At 41.0% G+C, this 19486-nt stretch overlaps 4 protein-coding genes across 9 annotated transcripts; all 4 read right to left on the bottom strand.

Moving 5' to 3' along the window:
* Positions 1-56: 56 nt before the first annotated feature.
* jdp2a (Jun dimerization protein 2a) lies at positions 57-4627 on the bottom strand. 2 transcript variants are annotated; one of them, XM_040042693.1, is made up of 4 exons: positions 4414-4627; positions 2327-2544; positions 1384-1488; positions 57-1271 (listed from the first exon to the last, which is right to left on the bottom strand). In XM_040042693.1, exons 1-4 carry the CDS (start codon positions 4499-4501, stop codon positions 1086-1088), a joined length of 597 nt encoding a protein of 198 aa, XP_039898627.1. In that variant the 5' UTR covers positions 4502-4627; the 3' UTR covers positions 57-1085. The 2 variants fall into 2 exon arrangements, with proteins under 2 accessions (XP_039898627.1, XP_039898628.1); XM_040042694.1 differs by lacking the exon at positions 4414-4627 and adding an exon at positions 4177-4396.
* Positions 4628-4913: 286 nt separating this feature from the next.
* Positions 4914-9869, bottom strand: fosaa (v-fos FBJ murine osteosarcoma viral oncogene homolog Aa). Of its 2 annotated transcripts, none has more exons than XM_040042685.1 (4): positions 7666-9869; positions 6782-7009; positions 6346-6453; positions 4914-6225 (listed from the first exon to the last, which is right to left on the bottom strand). In XM_040042685.1, the coding sequence occupies exons 1-4, from the start codon at positions 7801-7803 to the stop codon at positions 5557-5559; spliced, it is 1143 nt and encodes a 380-aa protein (XP_039898619.1). In that variant the 5' UTR covers positions 7804-9869; the 3' UTR covers positions 4914-5556. The 2 variants fall into 2 exon arrangements, with proteins under 2 accessions (XP_039898619.1, XP_039898620.1); XM_040042686.1 differs by lacking the exon at positions 7666-9869 and adding an exon at positions 7224-7501.
* On the bottom strand, positions 7665-17806 carry mlh3 (mutL homolog 3 (E. coli)). 4 transcript variants are annotated; one of them, XM_040042673.1, is made up of 13 exons: positions 14696-17806; positions 14508-14609; positions 14324-14403; positions 14087-14191; positions 13907-13991; positions 13749-13817; positions 13524-13656; positions 12706-12865; positions 12593-12616; positions 12400-12478; positions 12144-12295; positions 11967-12040; positions 7665-7766 (listed from the first exon to the last, which is right to left on the bottom strand). In XM_040042673.1, exons 1-12 carry the CDS (start codon positions 17217-17219, stop codon positions 11969-11971), a joined length of 3585 nt encoding a protein of 1194 aa, XP_039898607.1. In that variant the 5' UTR covers positions 17220-17806; the 3' UTR covers positions 7665-7766; positions 11967-11968. The 4 variants fall into 4 exon arrangements, with proteins under 4 accessions (XP_039898607.1, XP_039898606.1, XP_039898608.1 ...); XM_040042672.1 differs by lacking the exon at positions 7665-7766 and having other exon boundaries at positions 11885-12040; XM_040042674.1 differs by lacking the exon at positions 7665-7766 and having other exon boundaries at positions 11885-12040; positions 13524-13632; positions 14696-17802.
* Positions 17807-18572: 766 nt separating this feature from the next.
* On the bottom strand, positions 18573-19446 carry acyp1 (acylphosphatase 1, erythrocyte (common) type). The gene is made up of 3 exons (XM_040042695.1): positions 19334-19446; positions 19098-19185; positions 18573-18963 (listed from the first exon to the last, which is right to left on the bottom strand). The coding sequence occupies exons 2-3, from the start codon at positions 19176-19178 to the stop codon at positions 18748-18750; spliced, it is 297 nt and encodes a 98-aa protein (XP_039898629.1). The 5' UTR covers positions 19179-19185; positions 19334-19446; the 3' UTR covers positions 18573-18747.
* Between the last annotated feature and the right edge of the window lie 40 nt (positions 19447-19486).

Genomic DNA, 19486 nt, shown 5'->3' with positions numbered 1-19486 from the left:
AAAATATTATTATAAAACGTCTTCCATTTTGCAAGACTCAAAAAAATATTATTCAATAATTTTAAAAAAAGAAACTAGACATTTATTTCTTAAGGAAATACAAAATGGGATTTTGTGATAGCTTATATGCTTATATAACACCATATACAAAAGAATAAAAACATAAACATAATTGCTAGTAACAATATGGTAACAGAAAATAAAGTACAATGTAAACACTTGTATATATATATATGTGCATACATGACGCCTGCGCCAAAAAACAATGGAATAAAGAAAAAATGTTCAGCTGCTGTGCCAACAAACGAAAAATGCTTGAGGTTATTTATGCGATACAAAGGCTTCTTTGACTGTGGGTTTATACAGAAATTGGTTACTTTAAAAAAATCATCTGTATGTGATGGTTAATGTATTCCAGTAGTTATTTTTTTATACATATATAACTATTTCCCCACAGATTTCAATGATATTTCTACAATTCCCTGCATGTATTTTAACAATTGAAGGACAGTCAAGGTCACATCACGCTGCAAAGATGTCTATTTGTAGCCTGATAACTTACAAACACTGTCTCTTTGGGGTATCGCCTCTGCCCTGCATGGAAACAGTGACTTAGTTTCATCCCACACAGCAACAAATAATCATCTGTGCAGCTGACTGATCGAATGCAGTTCTGTTTTAGGGTTAACTACAAAAAAAACAAACAAAAAGCATTAAAACACAGGTGTAATTACTGGAAATATATCAAAGTAATGCCTCGTGTGTGGCTTGTAATTCTACCAAAAGTTGTGCTGTGTTTTTTTCTTTACTTTCACACTAATTGTGGCTGGACCTGTGAAGACGAAAATGAAGAATAAATGAAAAAGCAAGAAGGAACAATAAAAAAACCCAAAAACAAAACAAAACAAAGACTATGAAAGAAGATTGATTTAACTGCCAAAACAGTGTCTAAGCACAGTGGATCCACATTTTGTGGCGTAGCGCTCAGTGGCTGGTTCTCCTCCACGACCGAGGCCCCAAACGTAAGTGCTGCTAGTTTGCTGCTTCTTCCCAATCGTAAACTGTAGGAACTCGCACTACAACCTTCACTTGGCCTCCAGCTGCTGCAGCAGGGGGCTCACCTCACCCTCCGGAGTTTTGACACTGTCTGTCCTGACAATACACGTGGGGCGGTGGCGGTTGAGCATGAGGATCAGCTGCTGTCGTTCAAGCTTCAGCTCCTCGATCTGGGCTTTAAGGTCGGAATTTAACATCTCTAGCCTTTCCGACTCCTGCCATGGGATTGGAAGGAAGACAAAGTAATAATTGTGGAAAGAGTGAGACACAAGTTGAGTATGTGAGAGTGTGCAATCATGCAAAGGAGGCTCCTTAGATGTGCCTCACCTTTTGTAGATAATCTGTCCTCTCCTTCTTTTTGTTTCGACAGCGAGCTGCAGCCACTTTGTTTTTCTCCCGCCTTCGTTTTCTCCTCTCTTCCTCCTCGTCTCTCTAGAGACAGGCACAAGCGTTTTAAACACACCTTCAGGCACAATTAATCTGCCATACAATAGCAGGCAGTCCATGAACAGAGTAAGGATGGGAATGTGTATGTGTTAATATTAGTATTTAACCTACTGGGCTCTTCTTTTGCTATCACTGTAAACAAGTCAAAGTGACATTTCCCCAAACTAAAGACCTTTTGGTTTGTTTTTCCCTCTACATTAGCGTGCAAGTCCTTCTGTTTCAGTCATGGTATGCATAAAAATAGAAAAAAAGCATTTTTAATCTGGCACAGTCTGGCATGCCTAAGCATCCTTGAACGCCAGGGTAATTGATGAACCCGACGTGTTTTTTTTAAATCAGGAGAAGTCAAATCTCCCCAAGAAAACCTGTGCAAGTGTATGGAGGACGTGATTTCTCACGGACATCTGACACAGCGGGAAAGTTCATATAAAAAGCCATTTCTTCTCATTGTTTTATATATGTTTTTAACTCTATTTGTAAACACTACTTTGGGACAGCATTAAAAAAAAAACTACCTGTACTTCTGCCACTATTACTAATCTACCTGCTCTATAAACTACATGTCCCTTTGTGTCCACTAGATGGTCCTGTTGAATAAAATATAAACAGCAAACACATTTCTTTAGGATACAGAAGCGAGATTTTAAACACAGTTAGCAGAAAATTTCCATGCCTTTTTTTAACAGCAGATACATTAAAAACACACCTTGGAGCCACTTTTTAGAAATGAACTTTTAAAAAGAACATGTAAGCTGAGTAAAAACTTAAAACGTAGCCTTAGTTTAAAGGATAACGGTTATCAACTGCTTAGTGTGTCCTATACCTCAGTTTTGATTATTAGAGGCCTCTTCCCCAGACTATCCAGGAAATGCAGAGGTGACAGCATTGTCCCAAACTCCTGGAGGTCGCCAAATTTGAGCTTGTCAGTCAGCGTGGTGGCTGTGATCCCAGCCAGTGGGCCCAGGCTGGGCAGGGAGCCTGCTGTGACAGAGGGATCTGGGATTTGTCCTGGCATCGTGTCAGACTCGGTCGTGACCACAGCTAGGCGGGAGAGGGAGAAAACGGGAGATATACTCAGACAACAAACCAAGTCAGATTAAGGAAAACACATAAAAAACTGAATACATTACAGGAATGCTTTACATTTATGAGTTGATAACAAATATAAGTGCATTATGTACCATCTGTTAGAGGGCTTCAATGAATCGTTTGCAAAAGGTGGACTGATGTTGTTTTTATTCAATTTTGCAATATTTTCTAAAAAACAATTTCTAAAACTTCAGGGATCATGGCAAGAACGTACATCATCTAATGCTACAAGGCCAAAAAGAGAGGTGAACAACACTGCAAAGACTAGACTCAAACAAATTCTACTTTATTCCAAGGGGCGCTAAAGGTAGCAGTTGCCAAGAAATAGTTACAGGGTGACTGTGATTTCCTGAATATGAGACATATCGAGGGGGGAGAGCCAGAATTGAGGATAAAGACGTGAAATTATGCAGCCAAAATATAGCATAATGCAGTAACGTTTAAGAAAATAGTTTGCTTTCTTTAGCTGAAAAACAAAGTTAATGCGACACTGTTTGAACACATTACCACAGTTTTGCACAGGCAAATATGTAGACAAGGACACTTCAGCATATACAAAGACAGTGAGAGCCACCCAACATACAGGAAGTTACTACAGCAGCTCAGCGGATGTCCAAGTCACATGAAATCCCCCCAAAAAACTTCTGTCTGATGTACCTTTATCCCACATCACAGAAACAACCAAGGCAAATTCTAATTAAAATATATAACCACAAGAAACAGCAATCTGGCTTTGTGTTCTTTGTGTAGACTAATGTTTATTAAAGAGGAGGGTCAAGTCGCAGTGGCTCTCCTCAGAACATGAACTCACAGGCTACATAATAATCTCACATGGGAATAACTTTTAGTTTTGCAACTTCCTCAAAGTTCAGGTCATAAAGACCAAGAGGAAGTAGAGAGGCCATAAACAACATAACACTCTGCTTGCAATTAAAGCATAACAGCCATGATAAAACGGAGAAATAATGTGTGAGCAGTTTAGCTTGAAATGAAAGCAAAAACACTTAAAGCCAAATGTAACTTTTGCTTATCATTTTTTCTATCCTCAAAATAAAACCCCAAACACACATTATGAGCCAGTGACTGCCATCTGAATGTTGATGCAGGGGCCCCGAAGGTGGTTTTAAACTTTCTCTACTAATAGTCACTTTATTAATGGCTAATCCTGAATGTCCCATAGAAACAACTCGCTTGATCATGGTGTATTATCACCAAACTATTTGTTTACAATGCTGAAACCCCCAGGCTATGCATGAAAGCACATTTAGAGCTGTTTATTAATGTAATCGCTTGACCAGTTATATAGTGGTGTAGCATGCTGAATTGGTCAACTTGAAAGCGGAAGTTTTTTTTTTTCTACAGTGCGGCATTAAGCCCATCTTACGTAACTTTGTGTTTCCATCAGAGACCTGCAGTGTTAAAATGTTACAGCTTTCCGTCCACAGCCGCTCGGATAACCCGCATTTTGAGAATCAGTGCGAGGCACTAATGTAAACGGCGGACTAGACAAAACAAGAACATTTTGTTCTGAATTGTGCACGCCGTGATTCATGAAAAAGGAGCATGCAAACAAAAGAAAATGACCTTTCTGCAGCACGATCACTAAAGATGTCAGGTTTGCTTTGACAGAGAAATTCAGAGAATGCATCGATCGCACCGTATAATCGAAAACATCAGACCTGCCCGCTGCCTCTTCGCAAACTATGCTCGTTATGACCTATGTGTGGCGCGCCAATAAGCTATTCAGCATGTACCAAAAATAAAAAATAAATAAATAAATTAAATATGCAGCTCTCGACTTCTGAAGTTTTGTATACCGACCTGACTTTGATCCCAGGTGCAACAAATGTCCTTTCTTCTGGTCAGCCGAGGGTCGAGAGTATATTTTAAAAAGTGGAAATCGTTGCATCAGCCCGATTTTAAACGTGATCCCAATCTGGGAGGATTTGGGAATGCGGAAATTAGGCTATGCCAGTCAAACGTAAGCAGGGATGTTAGAAAAAAAAGTAGCCTACATAGTGGGGGCAGAAGTGGGGAAGTCGCACCGCTCCTCCCATAAAGAAACAGGGAGGCTGCATACTGCTGCTGCCGCTGCAACCACAATAATACGACTCAGATGCAGGCCTGCGCTGGAAAAACAGTGAACTCCCACCTCCTCTTCTTCAACAGCAAATATCTAAAGGGTACTACAAATAAAATAAAAATATTTGTATTTGAAATATTTTAAAGGAATTTTACTTTAAGTTTCTTTGGAGGAAAACCCCCCCCCTCATAATTCAAAGTCCACAAACTGATCAGCACCGAGCATCACTGTGAACGCAGATTTATTGTAGTTATTCAGCAGCATAGTTAAGCAATATATGCCCATTTTACTTGTTTTTTTTTTTTTAATTTAAACAAATAAGTCAAAGTCTGAAAGGTAAAAAAATAAATCATAAGTTACATCTTGATAAGATATATATCTATATATATATATATATAATAGTATATAGCACTGAATGTTTTCATGGAAAACTTTCAACATTTTAACAATGAGGTCAAACCACACTTGATGAGGTACGCAGGTACTTAGATGGATATGTAAAGACATTTACATCAATCAGTACACTACTGACACCAAAAAACACAAAACCATACTGTTACATTAAATTCCACGTTACAGCTTAGATCTAGTAACAGATCAGATATGAGCTTTGAAAATTATTTGGAATTTTTCAGCATGCGTTTAAAATCAAAACTTACTTCAGTCCTTTCGGTTAAATTAAAAGCCATGCTTTTAGCTACATCACTCTGTTGACTATGTATCTGAAGAGAGTTTATATGTTTGCTTAGTCATGTACAAGACTTTTCATGAATGTGTTCCTTGAAGCATTACAGCATACGTTGTTCATATCATTTCAACGTCGGGAACCTGCAAACAGAGAGATCAGAAAGAGATCAAACAGATCAGCGCCTCTTTGCATTTTATAAGGCTAGGAGAGTCGGAGAGTTGAGGATGTCGACAGAATCGCCCTTGCTTCCTCCACCTTTATGGCTGTCTAGTCCCTCTGTGAGAGAGTCCAGCTCAGGGCACGCAAATGTGAACACAGACAGGTAGCTGCTGCAGGTAGGGGTGGAGGTGACCACGGGAGTGCTGAGAGGCTCCAGGTCGCTGGAAACCGACTTATACAGAGTCTCCCAGTCCGAGACCCCGAGAGAGCTACTCAGATCTATGTCTGGCACGGATCGAGCTGTCTCCATGGGAGTCTTCTCCTCCAGTGTGGGTAAAATATTGTCCAGTAGCCCCTCCTTAAGGTCCAGGGAGGGCTCGAGATCACAGATGTTGATTTCAGCACTTGCACACAGCAAAATATTCGAGTTCCCAGAGATGGCTGTGGACGGATCGCTGGGGTCGTCCATGTCTTGGAGTGATGGAGCTTCTTGCGTGCCATCCTCTGGAAGCCTGTCCTCGTCTGGACTGGGCGGTAGGCCTGGAGACCCTGTGGACTCTTGGAAAATGGATTCAAGCTCTTCTGACACCTGGCACACCGGCTTATGTGTAGCAAGAATAAATTCGAGCCGTTCTTTCTCTTTGATTAGGTTGGCTATCTCGGTCTCCAGGGCAGCCTTTTCCTCCTCCAGCTTGTCTGTCTCCTTTAAACAGATCGACACCAAAAAATCATCCATGTGGAAAATCAAACAAACAAACAAAAAGCAAAACACACCGCAGTAGGTGTAAAGGACAGCTGAGCAAATTAATCACTGTTTACTTACAGCTTGCAGTGTATCTGTGAGCTCCCTCCTTCTGTTGCGACACTTTGCTGCAGCCATTTTATTCCTCTCCCTTCTTATCCTCTTCTTCTCCTCCTCCTCAGGAGACAGCTGGGATGTAAGGGAAATAATTCAGTCATTACCACGAAGAATCCAGCCATTTCTTCCCCTAATCCACAACACCCGCTCCCAGCTCGCCCTCTGAAGAGTGGCAAAAGCATGTTTCACTGCAATGCGTCTAAAAATAGACTATTGTTGCAGACTTGCTGTGACCTGAATATAAATTGACTGCCTAAGGAAGGCACACAGCCCGCACACGGCACCAGAGGAGCATGCACAATAGCTCGGCTGCACACAAGGAATTCAGATTGGCATATGCAAATTGACACTATTGACTGTTCTGTCCAATAGCAGGTAGACTTCATCGGAGCTAACCTACCTGCTCTGTTTTCCCCTTTCTGGCAGCATTTTTTCCCTTACTCCCGCCCGCTTTGGGTGTTGCCTGGTGAGAGCTTCGCGGTTCATTGGCTTGCTTGCTACCCAGAGACGGGGAGACAGATGTAATAATCGTAGGCTGGACCATCCACTGGAAATCTGGGGTAGAGGAAATTGCTGTAACCGTTGGAACAAATGGAGTGTCTTCAGTGCTCATGTCTTGGCAGACCTCCTGAAAAAGCAGAGATAGTACTGGCAATGAGGACTACAGTTACATTTATTCATTTATACCAGAGGTTTCACGTGGCTCTGATTGTGATGCTGAAAATCAATAAAAGCCTCTTAATCATTTGTTTATAGTCTAAAACAGAGGACACCCTGCATGTGGTGTCTCTTCTTGAAATATACCCGACCAGAAATAGCCTTCTCCCAGATCAATATTTGACTTTATCATTGTTTCTGACGTCAACACTGACGCAGAGATGCTGTGGAGTCTCCTGAATGGATTTATTTTTCTCAATGAACCGCTGCATCGACACGCTTGCATTTTGGTCCCAGGACGTCGGAATCATAACAACCGACCTACAGGGCTATTTTGTCACATTTCCACATGCACAGATTTCCGATGTCTCACGTCTTATAGGCATATATGTATATATAAATATGATGCTTTAAAATTAACCGCATCCAGTTAATTTAAATCTTATCAATCAGTTCCCCCTCCCCCCCACCACAGAGATGAAAGCATTTGAGCATCCAGTCTGTGGCTCACTTTAAAAAAAGAAAAGAGAGAGAGAGGGGTAGAGAAAATGGTGGTCTTTAATCTGTTTTAAACGGGGTGCCTCCTGGGTAGCGTGTTAAATAAATGATCAACAAAGCCATTCATACCTTTGCATTGCTCTCTGTGGAGGACGCTGGAGAGCTCGCCTCCTCTGGCGTCTTCTGGCAGAGTGTCCCGACAGGAGACTCTGCCCGGCAGGTGGGGGAGACTGAATCCATGTCAGGCGTCAGGTTGTTTTGATACATCACGAGGAGAAAAAAAAAGAAAAGAAAAAAAAGAAAAGAAAGAAAAGCAAAATCACACACACGCACACACGCGAGTCCTGATTAATGACAAATATGACTGTGGCCTTCCGCTGGGGAAGAGCAGCTCGGGTCTTTTCTCCAGGTATAGTCTACCTGGTAACTGGACGACTAGAATGCAAGCCCCTCCTTTTATGCTCTGCTAGAATTTTATGAATGAACCAAGACTGTACCATCCGCGGAGGGGGGGTCAGACTGACAGCCACATAGGCATATTTTGGTGTAAAAGGCCATCCTGTTGACATTTATCCACCATTATATGCACTCCACGAGCGATATCTGACACTTTATCCCTTTTGGTTTGTTTGTATTTACACCAGTTAGGCACCGCAAGATGACCAGCCCTCCCCCCCTCCCTCTCTCTCTCCCCCATTCACAAAAATGGCTATCGGCCTCTTATTAATGCAATATGGGATGAAAAACGCGAGTCTATTTATAAATATGCCTATGTAACCATTTCCTGGGCGATAAAAACTTAACGCCGTGCTGTATCAATTTAGTCAAAGGTTAAATAGAGCCGTGGTGGAGACGGCTCCTCTTCAATAAAACCTCATTTGATTCCAAGGTCAAGTGGACACGTTTTGCTCGACCATTTTAAAATACACACTGCAGCTAGCACTTATATTTAGCTCCATAATTTATCCGAATCCAAAAACTAATCCCATCTCCGTTCGCCATTTCACATTGATAAAATGCGGACTATGCTGGGAGGTTTTAGCTGTGTGACAGGCATCTGTTGTCGAGCTCAGGCTTTTTTCCCACCGATGATAAGAATCAGGGATTGTTCGCAGACATAATGAAATGATGCTGAATTGTTTACTTGGGAGGGACATGTGGGGGCGGGCAAGTCACGTGGCATGACCCGGAACTGTGGGGGAAGAAGGGGTCTGCAACACAGCCGCTCAATACTCCAATCACAACAAAGGAGCAGCGCTGCGTCGATGCTGTGCGCCTACTGTACCCGACAGCGCTCTCGCTTCAAGTCTCTCTGCCGCCCAACTCTAGAACATGTCTGCAAGAATGTGCTGCTGCAAGAATGTGCTGCTGCAAGGCGAGGAGGCCTGCAAAGACACCCAAAAGCTGCTATACATTTTAAGAGAATTAAACATAGCGCTCCAATTATTATTAATTCACTTTGTACCCCTTTGCTCCAACTGGGAATTATTTAAATGGCACAGCCAACCAGAGTGCGGTTACTGATAATGATAATAATAATAATAATAATAATAATAAACTTTATTTATAAAGCACACTTAAAAACCAAGGGTATGCCAAGGTGCTTAACAAGTAAGATAGATAATAGAAGGAGGATAATAGAAATAGGACCAAAGCAAGTACTAAGTATGCAAGCAGATAACTGTCACTGATACACAGGAAAGCAACAGGTACAGAGCAAACAAGAATTTAAATGAGCATAAAAGTGCATGATATAAAATCATAAAAGAAATATTAACTAGAGGGAAAGGCAAGATTGAATAAGTGGGTTTTTAGTCGTGATTTGAACAGTGCAATGGAATCAGATGCGCGGAGGTCGAGAGGAAGGGTGTTCCACAGTACCGGGGCAGCCAGAGCAAACGCACGGTCACCCCGGGACTTCAGCAGAGGTCTGGGTTGGGTCAGAAGTAGTTGAGTGGCAGATCTGAGTGTTCTAGCAGGAGTATGTGGTTTGAGAAGTTCACTAAGATAACTTGCCGCTAATTTATTAATAGTTTTGAATGTAAGGAGTAATATTTTAAATTGAATACGGTACTTAATGGGCAGCCAATGCAGGCTAGCTAGGACAGGAGTAATATGGCAAAATTTCCTGGTACCAGTCAAGAGGCGGGCTGCTGCATTTTGGACTGTTTGCAGTCTAAGAAGAAAAGAAGAGGGAAGACCGTAGTACAAGGAATTACAATAATCCAACCTGGAGGTCACAAAAGCGTGAATAAGCTTCTCCAGGTCCTCGTGCGGAACATAATGCCTAGCCTTAGAGATAAGGCGCAGTTGGTGGAAGCTAGATCTCACTACAGCAGACATTTGCTTATCGAGTTTGAGCGAGCTATCCAGCAGTGCACCCAAGTTACTGACATAGTCACAGGAAGAGCTAGCAAAGGAACCCAGGGCAGCACAGAGTTGGGCACGAGGGATTTTACTGTTGAACACCACAGTCTCAGTCTTCTTATCGTTTAAAACGAGGGAATTACTCAGGAACCATTCTTTGACCTCCCGCATGCATTCTTGAAAGTAGTGCAGGGACACAGCAAGGTCGTCAGTAAGTTCAAAATAGATCTGTATGTCGTTGGCGTAACAGTGGAAGGCGATATTGTATTTTCCAAAGATTGCGCCTAGAGGGAGCAAATACAATGGGAAGAGAATAGGGCCTAAAACTGATCCTTGAGGCACACCACAACAGACCGGAGCGGAGGAAGGTGCCCAAGTTAACTGATAAGGCTCTATCAGCGAGGTATGATTTAAACCAGTCGAGGGCAGTGCCTCTAATACCCACAGTGTGCTCAAGTCTTAGTAATAAAATGTTATGGTCCACCATATCAAAGGCCGAAGAAAGGTCCAGTAAAACTCGGACCATAGAGCGTCCAGTATCAGTGATTACGAGAATATCATTAAGAACTCTAACCAACGCTGTTTCAGTGCTATGCAATGGCTTAAAGGCAGATTGAAGTTTCTCAGCAATATTGTTTGTGTCCAAGTGCGCCTGGAGCTGGGAGAGAACTAGTCTCTCCAGGATCTTGGACAAGAACGAAAGCTTAGAGATCGGTCTGTAGTTTGAAAGGTCATAACAGTCAGAGTTTCTTTTTTTAAGAATCGGATCATCCCTTTATGACCACAGTGCACCATCTCCTGGTGGCTGATTCAAGCATGTTAATGCACCATGTCACAAAGCTTAAATCATATCAAACTGGTTTCTTGAATATGACACTCGTGTCCCCATACTCAAATGACCTGTGTAATGTTATCATATCACTTATGGTCAACAATCTTGAATGTTTCCAGCACCTTGTTGAGTCTGTGCCAAAAAGAATGAATTAATTATAAGAATTTCTTATAGTAATATCTATTATTTTAAATAAATCATATCTCAATGAGCTATCAGCAATTTTTTTTGTGAAGTAACATAATAGGCAAAAAATGTTTGTGGGAACTGAAAACTCCCAGAATAAAGTTGTTAAACTGAACATGATGCGCATGTGGAAGCAAAGATGTGAAGGATTTTCATAGCACTGACATTTATAACATTATGAGCGCCACACGATAAAATCCAAACTACTACAACTAACAAAACTTACTGTTACTCACATCATGTTACATACGTTATACTTACAGCCCTCTGAAAAAGTATTTCCCCCTTCTTGATTTCATGGGATTTTGCATATTTGTCATACTTGCATGTTTCAGATCATCAAATACATTTTAAGAACAAAGAAAGTTAACCAGAGTAAATAGAACATGCTGTTTTAAAAAAACAAAAAAACAAAAAAACGTTTATCAACTGTACTCGGCCTATGTGAAAATGTAATTGGCCCCTAATCCTAATAAGTAGTTGCGTCACCCTTGGCAGAAAGAATTACAACAAAGCGTTTGTGATAACTGGCAAAGAGTCGTTCACATCACTGTGGAGGAAATTTGGCCCACTCTTCTTTTTAGAACTGTTTTAATTGAGCCACATTGAAGGGTTTATTGAAGGGTTTTCGTGAATGGTCTGTTTAAGGTCAATGGGACTTTTTAACAAGGCAATTACTTTTTTAATATGTGGCCAGGGAGGTTTGGATAGCTTTCCCCCCCCTCAACATATAAAATAATTAATTGAAAACAGCATTTTATATTTAGTTGGATTATCTTTGTCTAATATTAAAATTAGTTTGATGATATGAAACATTAAGTGTGATAAATATGCAAAAAACTAAGTAGTGTGTAAGAGGGCAAACAGGCTTTCACAGTGCTGTATATATCTTACTATGACTTTCTGTTGCTTTAGATTACAAGAAAAAAGCTTGAGCCATAGAATTTGGGCAAAGAAACAGGAATATCTGAACCATTTAATAAGTTATGAATCTTTTTTTTTTTTGTTAGAAACAAAACAACACATTTAAAAACAAAATACACACCCTTAAGCATTCCCATATAGCTTCCATGCTTTATACATTCTTCTCAACTTTCGGAGGTTGGGTTTCTGGACTTCCTGCAAGTACAACAATACTTAGTCATCATCACAATATTGCACTGGACATGTCCTTGAATCTGACTTTTAGTCCAGAGTTCAAATGTGCAATGTGTTCTGGTACCGTGTGGTCTTTGTCCAAATGAAGGACGTCTACGAGGGGAACAATAGATGGACGGCCATGAGCACACTGGAAGGGCAGCTGGCAGGCAGACAAGGATGCCACCAAGCTGTGGCATTCATCTCTACTTAGGGTGTCGTTGAATTTGATGGCACCTGTTCAATGCAAGCATGTATAAAAATAACAAGCATAAAGATTTCAGGCTCAAAAATCACAGAAAAAATATATTCAAGGCCTGAGAGAAGCTGATTATCTTTACCGTGGCATGCTAGTGAGGCGAGCACTTTCAGAACAGTGAGAGGCAAAGTTCCTCTCACTCTACCTGTTGAGCGGAGTAGCTGGGGAATGAAAAAAGAGACCAAACCAAATATATTACTCCAAAGCAAATAGTACATACCATTGTGCATCACAGAACTTTAGTACATAGGAAAACAGAAAAAAATCTAGCTTACCTCAATCTGCTCTCGAAGATACTCCTGTCAGATAAAATTAAGCGATACATATCAGAGAACAGCTTTGTAAAAGCCTCACTTAGCAAAAACAGTGAAACAGTAAACAGTTTTACCTCAGCAATTGGCTTTATAACAGATGGTCTTCCTCGCCTCAGCTCATTACTCTCTTTTTCCATAAAGCACAATGGCACTTTCCCAACAAACACTTTTAGATCTGCTGCCCGTGAAAAATGAACTTCCAGGCCCAAACTCCTTAGATGTGGCTGACAGGACCTGTAGGAAAATACAAGAACAGTCTATGAGTACTAACTAAATAACATCTGAACACAAACTCTATGTACTACTGCTAGTCTACAAAGCTTAAGCATGTGGTGCAAAAAATACAATAAAGTAGTATACTTGACCATTTATTAAATTGTATCTCTAGGCACTTTGTTTTTCAGAATGACAATGACTCCAAACACACTGCCAATACAGTAAAAGCATGCCTGGATAGAAAAAAATATACGCTGGAACACTATCATTCATGGACCAGCCTCCCTAGAGGACTACAACATTACTGAAGCAGTGTGGGACCATCTTGACAGAGAACAGAACAAAAGGCAGCCAACATCCAAAGAACGTCCTTCAATAAGTCTGGAAAATCCTTCCTGAAGACTACTTAAAGAAAGAAAAGCTTGCTTAAAAGACTTCAGGCCATTCTTAAGGATAAAAGTGGTCACCAAATATTATCAGAACTGTACAAACTCTGTTTTTGCCTCATATACTCTATTTCCATGAACGTTTTCAATAAACAACTGCACCTATTTCCCATTTTCCTAACAAAATATGAAGAAATGAGGGGTGTTTGAAGATATTTACTATATGTATTCTGTCTTTGCAGGCTTTCCCTCTTTGCTTGTTGCCCAATACACCCAATAGATTTCCATACCTAAGCAGCCTTATCTCCTCTTCTGTTACACTGATCCCAAGAGGTGGCAAAATGGTTGAAGTACACAGGCATCTCTCTCCTGGGACATCTGGGTCATCTTCATATGAATCTGTGACAGCACAAACAGCTATGACTGCAGAATTACAATAAGCACCTGTTAACAGCATTATCAGTGTTTCAATAACAAAACTAAACTACTGTTCACTTCTTCTTCTTTTTTTTCACCTGCAATTAAATTTTCAAGTCGCACTCTTTCATGTGCAGCATGTTGATCTACCAGCACCAACAGGTTTCCTGTTTTGTAATTGAAAATGTACAAATAAATAAATAAACATGTCTCAAGAAAACAATAAATGACAAAGATTTAATGTTTCTAACTTCACCTTTAGTTTCAGTGTGTTCCACCAGCTCGTCATCCTTAGTACTAATAAGGCACGCAAGAAACTTTTTATCCACCTGATGAATAACCTATAGGAGAATTGCATCACAGCTTTATGACAGCGTTTTACTGAAATTTGTAAAACTGCTAATAAAAAGTGGTTAAAGCTGAGAGATTAATTTGCCTTCATGGAGTGAATCATGGACTTAGAGAAGCGGTATGGAAAAAGGACGTTGTGGATCTTTACGGCCAGTCCGTCAGCTTGTCCACTGGAAATATCCACACCGACCTGTGGAGGGATGATGTAGTATCAAAAACAAAACCACCGAAGTGAAATCTGACTTTGTGTTTTGCTATGAGCCAATCAGTTCGAGTCATTACTAAATCGAGTTAATACAAAGTAAAAATGTGTTTTCATTACCACTGGAGGGCGGACAAACACGGGATTATTCCATTTTGAGTACAATGAAAAAAGCGAGTTTGAGCTTTCACCAACATCACCTGTAAAGACGAGATAATAAAAGGCTGCAAATTATCAACTGCATTTTGTACATTATCTGAGGTCATGACCTTACAGCCTACACGCTTAGAAATCTGTCAGGTACCTCTACAATCAGGCCCTGATCTAATCACCCTTTCTGGTCTGGATTTAGGCAGGAATGGCAACACTAGATCCACCTGAAATGGGTAACACCTGTATTCCATCCCTACATGGACATGACGGCTTGCATTAAAACAGTAAACAAATTATCTGTGTTAATGTGCATATGTGCAATTTTGTGTGCTAACTTACCCATTTCAGAAATGACACTAACTGCTATATTGGTGACATCAGACGTGCAGCGCACTTGAGTTTCCTCCATAGCTGGGTCCTCATATTTGCTGAGCCCGGTCACTCTGTTCACATAAACCGTCTTTCCGACAGATGCGTCGTACTGCTGGAGCCAGTCGCTCGATGTGATAGCCTCTTCATTCATAGCAAGTTCAGGGTTTAAAATGCAACCTGAGGCTGGCCTCATATTGAACTCAGGGTCACAGGGAATCTCATTGCTATCTTGGTTACCGTCAATTCCAGTACTGACACAGATACTATCCTTTGAAATGCTTCTGGAAAAATCCAATGATACCTCTGAATCATCTGTCCCATGTTGTTTCAAATGACGGAGTTTAGCTGCCAAAGATTTTTTACCTTGGTTCTGTGCTGATTCTGGTTTTATCTTAGTGAAAATAGAGAGAGTTGGCGGGCTTTGGAGGCTGTTCTTTGCCTCCTCTTTGTCCTGCATCTCATCTTCTTGTTGAACTTCCTGGAAAATTGATGTATTCAAAACAACGCGGTCTGTCTGAGGAGTGTCGTTCTTCAAATGAGCCTTGGGTAACTGTGATTCGAGTTCACCAGATTTAACACACGTTCGTCGAAACTTGTCAAGAGATCCAGACAATTTATGGCATGAAATTATCTTGGAAATCTTTGAGGGGACAACAGAGGAAGAGTCTCTGTATTGTTTCTGAGAAGATCTGCTTGTGTCTAGTGAGATTTTGCGTTTCGCAACAGAAGCTTTTTCTTCAGATTTTACTGTTAAACTTTCCTCCTGAAATACTGGCCTATTGTTTTGCAAAAGGTCCCGACTCTGCAGACTCTCTTGAATATATTGATCAGACAATCTGATCTTTCTCTTACTTACTAAAGTCTGTGCATGGCAGCTTGTATCCTGACAGTCAGGTACTATTCTCTCAGTGTAGTTTAAAGCAGGCTGGGCTTGTTGAATGAAGCTGTCATCTCCTTCTTTTAAAAGTAGCTCTCTTGAAATATGCAAAATATTAGAACCTTCCCCAGCTTCACTATATGCGGGCTCCACTTCTTTATTAATTTTATAAGATAAAGGTTCCACTGTAGCCAGATCAGACATCAGCTCATCGCTACATGCATTGTTTAAACCTTTTTCACTGTGTACATTTTGCAACTCATTTGAACTTATCTTTTGCTGGCCTGGTTGTTCACTTTTATCCGATCTAGCCTCCAGGCAAACACCATCTTTAGAAACACTGTCACCTGTGTGATTACGATGAACAGATTCAGATGCCAGTCTCGTGCCAACGCTACAGTCCATTGTAGAAATAGTGGTAGCTGTTTGGCCACCTTTGTCACCGTTCTCTTCTGGTTCTGTTTTGTCAGTTCCAAACACTCTTGGAGATGCATAGTCCAAGTCGTCTTGAGTAATGACAGCCACCAAGTTCTCCCTCCTCAGGAAAGCTTTCACTGCTTCTTCAACACAGAGCAAAATGCCATCCCAGTCTTTGAACTCTATTAGAGTTTTGGCAGGCTCGAGGGAAATGTCATACTCCGAGTAAGAGCATTTAATATTGATGATATACACTCCATACAGATCTTGGCTTCGCTTGTGCTTCGGACTTCTGATGACAGACTGCCCATCCGGACTGTCATTCTTCTGGTTCGAACTGGTCAGTCGGCGCAGGAGAACATTCAGCAGCTTGTGAATACGTGTTTTCAACAGCAGTCTTTCATTCACATACAGGAACTGTAAGCTGTTGTTGTAGTGGCCCTCTCTGCCAATGTAACCCATCACTTCAAACTGTTTGTATGTGTGGCTGATTTCTCCCAGCTTCTCTGCTCGCCCGAGATTATGTATCTGAACAAACCTGTGATAAGTGTTTCTTGCTTTCGGGAGCTGCACCATCATGGCTCCTGTGCAGTCATTCTTCAGGGTGAAGGAAACAGAGGGGTGCATCAGGGAAACAGCTTCCACTCTGTGCCTGATCCTCTCACCCTCCAGGACGGCATCAACCCTCTTCCTTCGGACAGGCATGTTGTGGAAGAAGTTACAAATGATGACAGTTGTGCCCGCTGAGGGTCGAGCAGCCTCTGCTTCAAAGACCTCCAAGCCCTTCCCCTCCTTGAATATTTTAACGTGTGTTTTTACAGATGATCTGGTCCGGGAGGAGATTTCAACAAGTGTGGCTAAAGAAACTAAACTCGCCAAGGCTTCCCCTCTGAAACCATACCACCTGAGGTTGTCCAGGTCCGCCACAGAAGTGCATTTACTTGTGTGGTATCTATTCCCAACACAGGCCATGTCCTCGGCGCTCATCCCAGCACCGTTATCGATCACCTGAATTTTAAATGCCTCCATGTCCATTCGGACTCCCACACAGGTCGCCCCGGCATCGATGCTGTTTAAAATCAGCTCCTCCACACACTGCTGAAGCGAGGGGATAGCGACACCGGAGCGAAGCTTCCCCTGAACCTCTTTGGGTAAACACTTAATCATAATGGGAATTAAATTCAGTTCTCTTTGCATCTATGGTCTATCACCTGTACCGGCGGCCGCAAAGTAAGAAGTTAGTTAACCGTTGCTAAGTAGTTAATGCTAGCTAATTCCAAAGGGGACTTTTTGACAGCGACACATTTTGAAGTAAAACCCTCTTTCATATTTCATTAAATATGATAAAAATATTTAGCATAATAAAACCATGCCCTCAAATACCTCAGCTGTTGTGTACAGTCAACGTGAAACAAAAACACAGGCCTATAACCGCTTAAAACTGGCTAATATTATAATACTGCCACCTTCTGGTGTGGTTGAATTTACTGCTGCGTTCGCGTCGACTCGGAAACTTCTATCCGTATGATAATCAGTTTCCTTTTTTCTATCGTTTCATCAATTCGTTTAAATGACTTCAGCTATATACAATGCTAATATTAATGTCTACAGTTTGTCATAGTCACCCCTTTCGATTGCTTACACTTGCGTCTTTGTAGCTGGGAATTCGGAGCTTTACTGGAAAATTTCGATCACCGCGTTGACTTGAATGTGCCATGTTCACCAGACATCTTCTTTCGTAAGTTAGCCTGCTTTTACTGCATACCGCCACCTCCTGTACGGAGTGTGCTGTTCAATGTGCTTATACACCCAGTCAGTTTTCCTTTCTGCAGTTAAGAAGTCAACAAAACAATTTCAGTCACATCTCCCTCAGTTAGCTTGCCCACTGTATACCTCGATATGGATAAAACTCAAGCAAACTCAAGAGTGGCCAGGCCTGCAACATCATCCTAACATGTCTCGATACATCAAGTTACAGTGGAAAAACACATTTTATTAATAACTTTAAATGCCCCGTTTGTGTACAAGTGTGCCAGTAAGTCTGCACAGACACATCAGATACACCTGTGTTTTTCATACCAACATGAAGTCAAATTATTTGCTGACCTACCCACTTTATTGGCATGTGTGGCGTTTACCGGTTATCTTAAACCAGAAGACCGAACAATATCAGGGTGTTTGTCCTTGGAATAACTGAGCTTGTATCAGTATCTTGATAATTTAGCAAAATAGTTTATAGTTACCTTATGCGTAAATAGTCTTTAAGAGCTTTTGATGAACCCTGAAAAGGTGTTATTATTACAGCTTACTTTTGAAAACAGGCAAGCACACACATGTGCCTGTTTGCATGACCATGAGAACAAATATAATTTTGTTAAAGGCTTCTAAAAAATAAAAAAAAAATAAAAAAATTTGAACAATGTAGCCACCTCCGCTAACCACTTTAAATGCAGAGTATAGGTCCTTCACAACCAGGCATGTTAAAGCTGACTGAGTTGAATATTCCTTTACTGCTGTTATTGCAATAAAATCAGACAATGTGAGTCCCAATGAAGGAAGTTCCCATTTATTAATGTTGTTACATATTCTGTGAACATTTAGGAGATCAAACGAATGCAGTACACCTCTTCCTCCCATTCAGTTTAAATGTTAAATTCCAACCAGTAAAAACAAAAAAAAGACTAAATAAATAAAACATCTGCATAAGTTAATATTAAAGGCACAGTTATTTTACTACGTTGAAAGATGAATGTTCTAGGCTGTCAACTTCTTTCTCATTCTTGAACTCTGCCTTGGTTATGTGTGACTTGGGGCTCCCAGTGGATCTCAGCCATTCTTGCATTTCCTTCACCTTTTTGCGTGGGCCTTGTAGCTGCCCTTGCACTGTTCCTGCTGGTGTGTTTTGGACCCAGCCAACAAGGCCAAGTTTCTTCCCTTCTGCCTGAAAGAAAAAAAAAAAAAAGCAAAAGGGATTATTATTATTATTATTATTATTGAGATCGTGGAGGGCAAAAGAGATGTCATAATAGTAAGAAAATGGTAATCATAGGAACACAAGGACAATGTCAAACTCGCCTGCGTGTATTTCCGAAAAAATACACCTTGCACTCTGCCAAAAATCTCATAATCCACTGAAATTAGGTCTTCATCGGCCATAACGGATCTTAAAAAAAAGAAGAAAAAAAAAGGCAGTCCTTTAATGCTTAAAGGTGATTTGTAATCACAGGTGACTGAAGCTATTCCAACATAAATAATACATAGCACACCTAGCTTAGTTTTACTGCGCAAAAACTCGCTATCATTTAATTTACCTGAATTTTATCCAGAAGCCGTGAAACACCGACCCAGTTCCGAATTACAGCAAATTCAAAACATACGAGACGCCACTTCTTCTTCCTCTTCTTCTTTGAGTTCCTAATTGCATTATCGCCACCTACTGGGCTGGAACAGAGGATTACAGGAAG

This window comes from Simochromis diagramma, unplaced genomic scaffold (genome assembly GCF_900408965.1).
Source record: "Simochromis diagramma unplaced genomic scaffold, fSimDia1.1 OVJJ01000304.1, whole genome shotgun sequence".
Classification (NCBI taxonomy): Eukaryota; Metazoa; Chordata; class Actinopteri; order Cichliformes; family Cichlidae; genus Simochromis; species Simochromis diagramma.
This window is presented reverse-complemented; position numbering and strand designations above follow the sequence as displayed.